The 12,685-nt window shown below is 52.8% G+C and overlaps 1 protein-coding gene across 1 annotated transcript in view; it reads left to right on the top strand.

Moving 5' to 3' along the window:
• Nucleotides 1-12,685, top strand: part of PCGF3 (polycomb group ring finger 3) — a 61,748-nt gene that overhangs the window by 37,643 nt on the left and 11,420 nt on the right. The window contains exon 8 of the mRNA XM_033213383.1: nucleotides 609-697. Coding sequence (XP_033069274.1) covers nucleotides 609-697 — 89 coding nt within the window. The remainder of the gene's footprint in view (nucleotides 1-608; nucleotides 698-12,685) is intronic.

Raw genomic sequence — 12,685 nt, forward strand, 5'->3', positions numbered from 1 at the left:
GTTTCATTGAGGACATTGTATTTTCCTAATGGACCACACAAACTCTTAAGAAATGTTTAGGCTCCTCTGTGTATCTGTGACAGTTGGAGGGGTAAGAGGGGCCTGACTCTGTCACTCCCATGGCTTTGCGGGTCCCAGGAAGCGCAGCCGTGAGGGGTGCTTAGGAAGCGTGTCTGGGAACCAAGCAGTCCTGTCAGAACCGTTTTACCTGAGGGGAAGTTTTCATTTTAAATGCAGTGTTAGAATAGTGGATTTTTAGCAGAAGGCTTTCAGATGGAGGGATGATGGGATCAGCACTGAGCAGCTCTGGGCGGGCCTGGCCAGGTGGGTGCGAAGCATGTCTGTGTCTCACACCAGCTCCGGCTGCCCCGTCCCTGTCTTCTGTGCTCCCCACTCCTGCACCCACAGACCCACACGCCCATTCCACCTCCTGGGGAGACCCCTGCAGATGCTTTGCAGACGGCTTTCCTTTGACTTTTACTCTGCTTCGGGGGTCCAGAGTCTCCTAATGGAATGAATTTTTGACAGCATTTGGAGTACAGTGGAGTTTTTTAAATGGCTTGACAGTTTGGATTTCATGGTGCACTATGTTCTGTTTGTGCTAAAAGGTGAAACCAAAGCAGACGACAGTTCAAACAAAGAGGCCGCGGAGGAGAAGCCGGAGGAGGACAACGACTACCACCGCAGCGACGAGCAGGTGGGCGGGGCCCCGGGCTTCCAGATGCTCCAGTATTTGGAACCATGAGCAGGTGGGCGGGGCCCCAGGGCTTCTGTGTTAGTGCTCCCCAGGGACCCTGAGCAGGTAGGTGGGGCCCCAGGGCTTCTGTATTAGTGCTCCCCAGGGACCCTGAGCAGGTGGGCGGGGCCCTGGGGCTTCTGTATTAGTGCTCCCCAGGGACCCTGAGCAGGTAGATGGGGCCCCAGGGCTTCTGTATTAGTGCTCCCCAGGGACCCTGAGCAGGTAGGTGGGGCCCCAGGGCTTCTGTATTAGTGCTCCCCAGGGACCCTGAGCAGGTGGGCGGGGCCCTGGGGCTTCTGTATTAGTGCTCCCCAGGGATCCTGAGCAGGTAGGTGGGGCCCCGGGGCTCCGGGACGCTCCTGTATTAGTCCTCCTGTAATAGTGCAGTGCCAGGAGCACCGAGGGAGGGCTCACACCAGAAACCTTCCCTCAGGATGAAGTGATGCCCAGCACCCAAGGGCTGCAGTTTTCTTCCTCCCGACTTCTTCCTTTGTTTTTCTTTTTTAAAAATTACCAGAGGAGCACGTGCTTAGGGTAAAGCATGGCAGATAGAAAACGTGGCAGGTCAGCGGCCGGCTCTGGCCTCTCAGCCCCATGGCCCGAGTTGTGTGCCTTTTCCCCCGGGCACGTCTCTGTGCGTCTGTGAATGTTGTGTGAAAGAAGGCAAAGCCCGGCAGTGTGTTGAAAGTGAGAGTGAACGTTGAGGGCCTCTTCGTGTGTCATTTACTGTATTACCAGATGAAGACAGAAAAACTACATGGTCACAGACACGCAGTAAAAGAATTTAGTGGGCTGGGCGCGGTGGCTCAAGCCTGTAATCCCAGCACTTTGGGAGGCCGAGACGGGCGGATCACGAGGTCAGGAGATCGAGACCATCCTGGCTAACACAGTGAAACCCCGTCTCTACTAAAAATACAAAAACTAGCTGGGCGAGGTGGCGGGCGCCTGTAGTCCCAGCTACTCGGGAGGCTGAGGCAGGAGAATGGCGTAAACCCGGGAGGCGGAGCTTGCAGTGAGCTGAGATCCGGCCACTGTACTCCAGTCCGGGAGACAGAGCGAGACTCCGCCTCAAAAAAAAAAAAAAAAAAAAAAAAGAATTTAGTGAAATTCCATACCCGCGTCTAGAGAACTTTTTTTTGGGGGGTGGAGTTTTGCTCTTGTCTGCCAGGCTGGAGTGCAGTGGCACCATCTTGGCTCACTGCAGCCTCTGCCTCCTGGGTTCAAGCGATTTTCCTGCCTCAGCATCCTGAGTAGCTGGGACTATAGGCGCCTGTCACCACGCCTGGCTAACTTTTGTATTTTTAGTACAGATGGGATTTCACCACATTGGCCGGGCTGGTCTTGAACTCCTGACCTCAGGTGATCCACCCGCCTCAGCCTCCCAAAGTGCTGGGATGACAGGCGTGAGCCACCGTGCCCGGCTGAGTAATGGGACCTTAACTTTTTAGTTTATACTTATGCATTGTTTAAAAGGTTCAGTGAGCATTACAGAAATAGACACGTGTGTCCAACGTGGGATGTGATGGCGTTACCTTTTGGGTCAGTAGAGAAGAGCAGCCAGTTCAGAGAAGAGGTCCGGAGGGGCAGGAAGAGAGGAAATCGCCTCCTTCTTTAATGACCCCTGGTTTCACTGCCGTGCTTGGTTTCTGGTGTTTAAGTGCCTGATGCTTCCTCTGTTGGTGGCTTGGAGGCTCTTCTGGAACTACACTGTTCTTCTCTCTGTGGTGTTGGTCTCGTCTGCGCTGAGGCCCCTGGGTCTTTCCTGGTTGGCCTTTGTTAGTTACTTGTCCTTAGAGCAGTTCCCCCGTGGTGAGGAACCCCCTGGGATCTTGTGGAAATTCGGTTTTGGGGTCTGCTGGGAGGGCTGGTGTTCCAGAGGGGTGCGGGCTGCTGGTCCCCTTTCCTACAGTGTGGTTTTCCACGGATCGATGTAAAGCTGTGTGTGATGTCCTCCTCCAGTTTAATCTCTGTTTTGCAGTTTTAAATTTATATCAGTGCTTATTTTTACTAATATTTACCTTTTCTTTTGATCCTTGATGTGCTAAAGATGTATTTGTTGCTTTTCAAAGAGCCAATTTTTTTTTAATTGATCAAACATTGAATTTTCTTTTTTTCTTTTTTGAGATGAAATTTTGCTCTTGTTGCCCAGGCTGGAGTGCAATGGCACGATCTCAGCTCACTGCAACCTTTGCCTCCCATGTTCAAGTGATTATCCTGCCTCAGCCTCCTGAGTAGCTGGGATTACAGGCATCCGCCACTACGCCCGGCTAATTTTGTATTTTTAGTAGAGACGGGGTTTCTCCATGTTGGTCAGGCTGGTCTTGAACTCCCGAACTCAGGTGATCTGCCCGCCTCAGCCTCCCAAAGTGCTAGAATTACAGGCATGAGCCACCACGCCCTACTGAATTTTCAATTTTCTTTTTTCTTTTTTTTTTTTTGAGATGGAGTCTTGCTCTATCGCCCAGGCTGGATTGCAGTGGCCGGATCTCAACTCACTGCGAGCTCCGCCTCCCAGGTTCACGCCATTCTCCTGCCTCAGCCTCCCGAGTAGCTGGGACTACAGGCGCCCGCCACCTCGCCCGGCTAGTTTTTTGTATTTTTTAGTAGAGACGGGGTTTCACCGTGTTAGCCAGGATGGCCTCGATCTCCCGACCTCGTGATCCACCCGTCTCGGCCTCCCAAAGTGCTGGGATTACAAGCTTGAGCCACCGCGCCCGGCCTTTTTTTTTTTTTTTTTTGAAACAGAGTCTCATTCTGTCACTAGGCTGGAGTGCAGTGGCGCAATCTTGGCTCACTGCAACCTCTGCCTCCTGGGTTCAAGCGATTCTCCTGCCTCAGCCTCCCAAGTAGCTGGGACTACAGGCACGCCCTGCCACGCCCGGCTAATTTTGATATTTTTAGCAGAGGTGGGGTTTTACCACGTTGGCCAGGCTGGTCTTGAACTCCTGACCTCGTGATCCGCCCACCTCAGCCTCCCAAAGTGCTGGGATTATAGGCGTGAGCCCCCATACCCAGCCTTGCTGAATTTTCTTAAAACATTTTTTTTTTTTTTTTTTTTTGAGACGGAGTCTCGCTCTGTCGCCCAGGCTGGAGTGCAGTGGCCGGATCTCAGCTCACTGCAAGCTCCGCCTCCTGGGTTTACGCCATTCTCTCGCCTCAGCCTCCCGAGTAGCTGGGACTACAGGCGCCCGCCATCTCGCCCGGCTAATTTTTTGTATTTTTTTTTAGTAGAGATGGGGTTTCACCGTGCTAGCCAGGATGGTCTCGATCTCCTGACCTCGTGATCCACCCGTCTCGGCCTCCCAAAGTGCTGGGATTACAGGCTTGAGCCACCGCGCCCGGCCTCTTAAAACATTTTTTATTTTCTGACATCTTGAGTTAAAAGTCTTTTGTTGGCCAGGCGTGGTGGCTCACGCCTGTAATCCCAGCACTTTAGGAGGCTGAGGCAGGCAGACCACGAGGTTAGGAGATCAAGATATCCTGGTTAACATGATGAAATCCCGTCTCTACTAAAAATACAAAAAACATGGCCGGGCACAGTGGCTTACGCCTGTAGTCCCAGCTATTCGGGAAGCTGAGGCAGGAGAATGACGTGAACCCGGGAGGCAGAGCTTGCAGTGAGCAGTGATCGCCCCACTGCACTCCAGCCTGGGCGACAGAGCGAGACTCCATCTCAAAAAAAAGTCTTTTGTTGTTCTTTGAGACAGGATCGCGCTCTTTTATCCAGCCTGGAGTGCAGTGGTACAATCACAGCTCCCTGCACCCTCCGCCTCCTGGGCTCCTGCCCAAGCCTCCAGAGTAGCAGACACTGTTGGCACACCACACCGGTTAACTTTTTAAATTTTTTGTAGCGATGGAGTCTTGCTGTGTTGCCTAGGCCGGTCTGAACTCCTGGGCTGAAGCAGTCCGCCTGCCTCAGTCTCCCAAAGTGCCAGGATTCCAGGCATGAGCACCCATGCCTGCCCAGTCTTTTTGTAAGTGCATTTCTGGCTGTGTGTTTCCTGTGTGCTCCTGGCTTCTCCCTGCAGACTTTTATGAGTAATATTTTCACTGGCATTCATTTCTGAAGAAGCTGTAATTTCATCAGAGTTCCTTTTTAATCGAGAAGTTTGTTCTGAAATACTCGAGTAACGTGGCCTTTTTGGGTTCCATCCACTCTCCTTTCTAGTCTCCTTCCCGAGCGGTCAGGGAGTGTTGTCTGCGCGGACCTCCGCCTTGGGGGATTGAGATCTTCTTTCTTGTTCACTTGGGTGCAGATTTTCCAGGGGACCTGGGGTGATTTTCCTTGGGCTGAGTTTGCTGGTTGGTGTGGTGGGTGAACAGGGAGACCCCGGGGGCCAGTGGTCCACGTCCTGCTCTGCCTTTAGCCAGGGCGTGGCCTTCACAAGTGACCTACCTCTGCCTCCGTTTCTCTGTCTGTGGTGTGAGGCGGTGATGAGATTGCCTCGAGGTTTTTAGGAAGATTAAATGATTTCCTACTTGTGAGTCACCTTGAGGTGTTAAGTTGAATGAATGAGAAGCAAGCAGGCATCCTGGGAGACTGTTAACTCCGACATTCAAGTTCGGTGGTTTTTCTTGTTGACACACCCCTTTAGATTCCTGTTTTCTCTGTTGCTCTGTAACCTCGCGGTGATGCTTTGGAGCCATGCTGCTGGGTGTGCAGGCTGATGGTTCTTACATAGTTTTGATGACTTGCACCTTTTGCTAGTGTGGATTCTTTTTTTCTTTTTTTCCTGTTCAGTGTGTTTTTGCTTTAACCCCCGTTTCTCTTGTACTAAGATCGCTACTGTTACTGTTGGGCTCTGCTTCCACCCTCCCTGTCATTTGTCTCAGGTGTGTTACAGAGGCTTTTGCTTTGCTTTTTTACACCCATCTGAGGTTATCTTTGATAGGGGAGTTTAACCCGTTGTCTGTGTTGTGAGAAAACACATCTTCTTCCCCTCTACCCTTGAGGGCCTGGATCCGGTTTTATTCTCTTCTTTCTCTGCTCTAATGGTTTGGAAATTTTGCATTCTCTTTCTGTCCTTCTTGTGGCTGCTCTTAAACTTGGATCCCGGGTCCGTTTGTGGGATTATCTGCGTCTGTAACTTTGTGATGAGTTCCTGATCCCCGTCTTGCAAAACTTGGAAGTCATCTGAGGGTTTGTTCCAGATTGTTTTTGGTAATTTTAAAATTTTATTTCACACTATTCTAGGAATCGCTTCTTTATCTTACTGAAGTTTTGATGCGACATTATAGTTATTTAGACTTAACCAGAGGTTGCGTGAGTTTTCTGGGCGTTTCTGGTGTCTTCCTGCTGTGTTTGGATTTGTGCTTTGCCACATCCTCATGTCACTTCCGAGCCCAGCGCAGTGGCCCCTAAGCTCCTGCCAGTCACAGGCTCTATGTTGTCCACCTCACACCAGTGACAGTCATTTCTTCTCTTAACTCTTAAACCCTTCTCAGTCATTTGGATGACCTGATTAAATTTATGTACTTTTCATACTAAGCATTAAAAACACACACACACACACACACACACACACACACACACATGAGGGAAGCATCCGCCACCCAGGCCCAGGCCATGTCTCTGCTCCCAGCCTTGTGCCTCCCCTGGTGGCCCCTCCGAAGGGCATGAGGGTGTGGATGCTGTGCCTGTGCCTGGAGGCTCTGGCCCCTCCGACCCCTGGCTGGGCTCCAGCTCTAGGTTTGTTCAGCAGCCAACTCGGAGCAGCCAAGGCTCAGAGTGGCATCCGCCGGCCATGCTGGCTTCACAGCCGACCTCTTCTCCATCATCGAACGGGCGCAGGCCCCCTCGCCCCTACCCACTGCTGGTGGGCACTCAGCCTCAAGGCACAGGCCTCCTGGGACCGGTGGCTCCTCCGAATCTTCCTGAGGGAGGCAAGTTTAGCCATCGCTGAGCAACGTAAAAGCCTGTCGGGGTATCTTGACTCACGACGTCTTCGAAACCAAAATACTTGACGAGGCCGTTCTTTCTGTTTTACAAGGGAGGGGATGGGGATCCTCCTGGAAGACGCTCCCCCCGCCCCGCGCAGGTGAATGGTGCTTCCCACACTTGACCTTGGGAGTTCGGAAATGGGTGGAAGCCGCCTCTTCCGCTGCCCTTGCTGTTCCCTCCTGAGGCCCCTGGTCATTCTTCTCCTCTCAGTTCTGCCTCCTGCAGTCCCTGCATCTGCCACCTTCTCTGTGTGACCCCATTCCTTTCACCGCCGGAAGCCTCAGGTGACTCATTTGTTTCACAGCTGTTCTTCGCTCTCATCTGTTTTTAAGCGTAAGCCATCGGTCTGTTTAATTCCAGAACTCTCGTTTCTGGAGCCTGACTTCTTTGGGAGCAGCCGGCGGGTTTCATGGATGCGCGGCCTGCAGCTGTTCTGCTCCTTCCCCCACAGCCACCGCTTCCAGAGCCTGGCTTTGCGTGGGCATCCTGAGGCCTCCGGGGACCAGGCAGCCAAGGGTGGGGTTTGTGGATAAGGAGTGAGGTGGGGGGCGGGCCTGCTGCCCTGAGCTGGGGTCCCGAGTGTCCACCAGGACTTGGGGGTGGGGTGTGGTGCAGTCTTGGGGGTTCAGGGGCTCTACATGGACTTCGACCCCTGTGCATGCAGCCTCCTCCGGTTCCAGGCCCGCAGGGGTCTTCCCACCAGACTGAGGCTGGGCAGACAGGAGGGGCCAGCACGTGGCCGTGACCCCGTCAGCGCAACCCCAGAGATTCCCACCCCCTTCAGGCCTCTGATCCAGATGCTCAGCCCCCGCCCATCTTCGTTTTCAGAGCTTCTGGATTGCTAGTCCCCTCCTGGTGCCTCTCTTTCTGGGGCTCTTCTGAACATGTCCCTGATGAAACTCTTTTCTCTCACTTCAGTAGGCTTTGTCCTCTGTTGAACCACAAAGGTTTGTGTTTGTGATTAGCTCAGTCACCTGGATAGTGGGAGACAGATCCCAGCCCTCACTGGAGGCCCCTCTGGGCCCTGATGGCTCACACACCTGAGCTGCCAGGTGGCCCAGGAGAGGGCGTGGGCAGCTTATCTCCCAGAGCTGAGAAGCCCCGGAGCAAATGGTGAGGAAATTAGAACAGAACTTTAAAGTTTTTTTTTATTTTTCTGAGACAAGATCTCACTTTCTTGACTAGGCTGGAGTATAGTAGCACAATCTCAGCTCCCTGCAGCCTCGACCTCCTGGGCTCAAGTGATTCTCCCACCTCAGCCTCCCGAGTAGGGACCACAGGTGTGAGCCACCGTACCCAGCCTAGAACTTAACGTTTAAGAAGACTCTTGGGCAGGCACGGTGGCTCACGCCTGTAGTCCAGCACTTTGGGAGGCCGAGGCGGGTGGATCATGAGGTCAGGAGATCGAGACCATCCTGGCTAACACGGTGAAACCCCATCTCTACTAAAAATACAAAAAATTAGCCGGGCGTGGTGGCGGCGCCTGTACTCGGAGGCTGAGGCAGGAAATGGCGTGAACCCGGGAGGCGGAGCTTGCAGTGAGCCGAGATTGTGCCACTACACTTCAGCCTGGGCAACAGAGTGAGACTCCATCTCAAAAAAAAAAAAGGACACTCTGAGCCGGGCGTGGTGGCTCACGCCTGTAATCCCAGTACTTTGGGAGGCTGAGGCAGGCAGGTTGCCTAAGCTCAGGAGTTTGAGACCAGCCTGGGCAACAAAATGAAACCCCATCTGTACTAAAATACAGAAAATTAGCTGGGTGTGGTGGTGGGCGCCTGTATTCCCAGCTACTTGGGAGGCTGAGGCAGTAGAATCGCTTGAACCTGAGAGGCAGAGGTTGCAGTGAGCTGAGATCAAGGCACTGCGCTCCAGCCTGGGCAACAAGAGTGAGACTCTGACCTCCTACAAACCCTACATTCAGCTTCCCTTGGAGCGAGCAGCTGCCCAGTGGACTTCAGGGGCCTTCTGGGTCCTGGGAGGAGTCACGTCTGTCTTTGGTGGTCCTGGCACCCACAGACCCCAGTGGGGCTGCAGAGCTGGTGTGGTCTGTGCTCGTCTTCACTCGTACGGAGTTGGAAACCCTTACTGGGCCTGTGACGTGGTGGGTATGGTGTCCCAGCACCAGAAACGGGAAATGGCTTCTATACCCTGAACAGGCCGGGGGGCCTGGTGTGGGGCCCCTCCCGCCCTCTAGAGGCTCCAGTGGCTCCTGTGTGTGGAGTTGGAAATGTGGTTGGTTTTCACTCCTCTGAGTTCTGCCTTCCTGGCCCACCGGCTCCTGTCCGCACCCTTGGGCTCCTGGGACTTCACACCCGAGAGCCGGACACCTGCTCCTGCTGCACGGTTGCTGGAAGTGGGCTCTGCCTGCAGGGACCTCACAGCCGGCGTGGTGAGGGTTGGCTGGTGGGGAGCAGAGAGCCCATGCATCCAAGCCAGACCCCCTGGACGTGGAAGGGGCAGAGGGTGGAAAGAGCCTCTCCTGGACTGCAGAGGTGAGGCAGGGGGTAGTGAGCTGGGAACTGGTGCCAAGCTGCCCCACGTGCCATGGGCAGGGAGTTCGGGGCAGAGTGAACGAGCTAAGGCTGGAAGTGAGGTTGAGGACCTTGGGGGCCCATGGTGAGAACTTGCTGTTCACCCAGAGGAGGGAGATGAGGCAGATGGAATGTGAGGTCAGGGTGTACTATGGGATGCAGCCTGGCGTGACTTTATTCCCAGATAAAGCCAGCTGCTCTGCAGTAAGGGGCCTGCGTGGCCAGGATGGCCATGCAGAGACTAGGCAGGCGTCGGAGCCGGAGGCCCAGGCAGGTGGCGATGTGTGTGCAGCACTGGGTTTGGGGCATATTTAAAAGGGAGGGAGTGGCCAGGCGCAGTGGCTCAAGTCTGTAATCCCAGCACTTTGGGAGGCCGAGGCAGGCAGATCACGAGGTCAGGAGATCGAGACCATCCTGGCTAACATGGTGAAACCCTGTCTCCACTAAAAATAAAAAATAAAAAAAACTAGCCGGGCGAGGTGGCGGGCGCCTGTAGTCCCAGCTACTTGTGAGGCTGAGGCAGGAGAATGGCGTAAACCCAGGAAGCGGAGCTTGCAGTGAGCCGAGATCGCGCCACTGCACTCCAGTCTGGGCAACAGAGCAAGACTGTCCCCCCCGCCCAAAAAAAAAGGGAGGGAGCCTGCAGAACTCGCTGGTGACCCAGATGCAGATGCCAGATCTTGGGCTCTTTTTCATTTCCAGGTGGATAAGGAGCTCAGTGTTCCCGGGCAGGCCGATGGGTAGGCATAGAAAACGACAGGTCCTTCTGTAGTGCCCACTTTACAATCAAAGTTGCATTTCGAGGTGTGTAACGTAACCGCTTGATGGTGACTGCCGTGTGCACACAGGGCCGTGTAGTGTCGCAGAGCACGCGGTGTGTGCACAGTGTGTGCGTGGCACGTGTTGGTACGCTGTGACGTTTTTACACTTAATTTCCCATCTGTTCTAATATTGGAGACTTTTAGGTGGTGACCGGCCCATCACTCTTCTAAGACATTGCACCTGTTCCCCTGGGCAGGTGTGTTCCATGATATCTGTGTTATTTCTGATTCCAGTCTCCTGTGTGTGGGGTGTCCAGCAGCTCATCGCACGTCTCTGGGCTCCTCTGCGTGTGAGTTGCTTACTTGTTCTTTGCCCATCTCTGTCCTGGGCAGCCTGACTTTTCCTCACGTGAGCTGCAGGGCTGCCTCTTCCCTCCCCTCCGCACTCACTGCAGGGACCATCTTTCCTTCTGTGGCTGTTGGCTTGCTTCAACCTACCATCATCCACAGTTTTAAAATTTGACATAATTAAATTTCTCGGTATTTTATTTTGTATCTTAAAAATGTTTCCCCATTCTAAGGTCATAAATACATTCTTCTACATTGTCTTGTAACATATTTGAAAGGTTTGCTTTTTCCAGTTGTAAGCCCCTGCAGTTGACCTTGTGTGTAGAATGGACGAGGTGGGTTCAACTTTGCCAGGTTTCCACACTGTCAGGTCCCCCCGGGGTCTCTGCTCTGTTCCGCTGGTCTCTTGTCTCCCGTTGTGCCAAAACAACAAGGAACTTAACTGAATTGCAATGATTTATTTTACCATTAAGCTGTGGTCTTCTGGGAGAGTAGGTCCACCTCATTTTTCTTCTTTAGAATTGTCCTTTTTTTCTTTCTTTTTTTTTTTTGAGATGGAGTTTCACTCTTGTTGCCCAGGCTGGAGTGCAAGGCATGATCTCGGCTCACCGCAACCTCCGCCTGCCGGGTTCAAGCTATTCTCTCTCAGTCTTCCAGAGTAGCTGGGATTACAGGCGCACGCCACCACATCTGGCTAATTTTTTGTATTTTTAGTAGAGACAGGGTTTCTCCGTGTTGATCAGGCTGGTCTTGAACTCCCAACCTCAGGTGATCCACCTGCCTTGGCCTCTCAAAATGCTGGGATTACAGGCGTGAGCCACCACACCCCGCCTTTGTTTTGTTTTTTTGGGGGTTTTTTTTGAGACGAAGTCTTACTCTGTATTCCAGGATGGAGTGTGGGGGCGCAATCTCGGCTCACTGCAACCTCTGCCTCCCTGGTTCAAGTGAGTCTCCCACCTCCGCCTCCTGAGTAGCTGGGATTACAGGCACACGCCACCATGCCCGGCTAATTTTTGTATTTTTTTTTTGGAGACGGAGTCTTGCTCTGTTGCCCGGGCTGGAGTGCAGTGGCCGGATCTCAGCTCACTGCAAGCTCCGCCTCCCGGGTTCACGCCATTCTCCTGCCTCAGCCTCCCGAGTAGCTGGGACTACAGGCGCCCGCCACCTCACCCAGCTAGTTTTTTGTATTTTTTTAGTAGAGATGGGGTTTCACCGTGTTAGCCAGGATGGTCTCGATCTCCTGACCTTGTGATCTGCCCGTCTCGGCCTCCCAAAGTGCTGGGATTACAGGCTTGAGCCACTGCGCCCGGCCCTAATTTTTGTATTTTTATTACGGACGGGATTTCACTATGTTGGCGTGGCTGGTCTTGAACTCCTGACCTCAAATGATCCAGCTGCCTCAGCCTCCCAAGGTGCTGGGATTACAGGTGTGAGCCACTGCACCTGGCTGTTTTCTAAACTCTAGAGTTGAACATTCCTTTACTTTCCAGCTGCATAATTTGGTTCTTATTAAAATAATTTTTAAATTTTCACTTTTTTTTTTTTTTTTTTTTACCAGCTTTCTAAATTTTGTTAAATGCACATAAAATATGCCATTTTAACCATTTCAGGTGTGTGGTTCAGTGGCCTTGGGTACAAACCCAATGTTGTACAGCCACCACCACCATCATCTCCAGAGCCTTTTCATCTTCCCAAACTGAAGCTCTGCCCCCATTAAACACTCACTCCTCACCCCACTCCCCCAGCAGGGTCAAACTGCAGAGGGGTCTACGGGGGTGTGGGGGTGATGGAAACCATCCCAGACTGCCATGGCCATCATCGAGAAAGTCTGTGAATTTACGGAAAATTATTGCATTATATACATAAAAGGGTTATGTAAACTGTGCCATAATAAAGCCTAAAAATTAGAAGTGTGCTTGTAACTTAAAGTGTATTTAAATAGGTAATACATTGGTTTAGTCCTAAGATTAATATTATAGAAAAGGTTTGATTTTGTTCTCATCTCTGTCACTGTCTGTAGTGACCTATAGAGAACCACTGTGTGATTACCTCCTGTATGTATGCAAATCTGAGCAAATGTAAACATTTTCTTGTTTTCCTTCCACAATCCCCCCCACCCCTGACCCCGCCCCCGCCCGTATGTGTCTGCGTTTTCCCTCAGGTGCATGCGGGCCGGCATCCATCGGTGCAGCCCCTTCCTGCTGCCCTGCGGGCCCCACACACTGCGGACCCCACACACTGCGGACCCTGCTGCCTCAGACTTGTGCGTGTGTGCCTGGCGCGCCTGTTCCCTGAGCCTGAGACGGCAGCTCCTATTGAGGGAAGGGCACATCTGCTGCTTACAGAGACGTGAAGCCCACCATGA

The sequence above is a fragment of the Trachypithecus francoisi genome, unplaced genomic scaffold (genome assembly GCF_009764315.1).
Source record: "Trachypithecus francoisi isolate TF-2019V2 unplaced genomic scaffold, Tfra_2.0 Lachesis_group1, whole genome shotgun sequence".
In the NCBI taxonomy this organism is placed as follows: Eukaryota; Metazoa; Chordata; class Mammalia; order Primates; family Cercopithecidae; genus Trachypithecus; species Trachypithecus francoisi.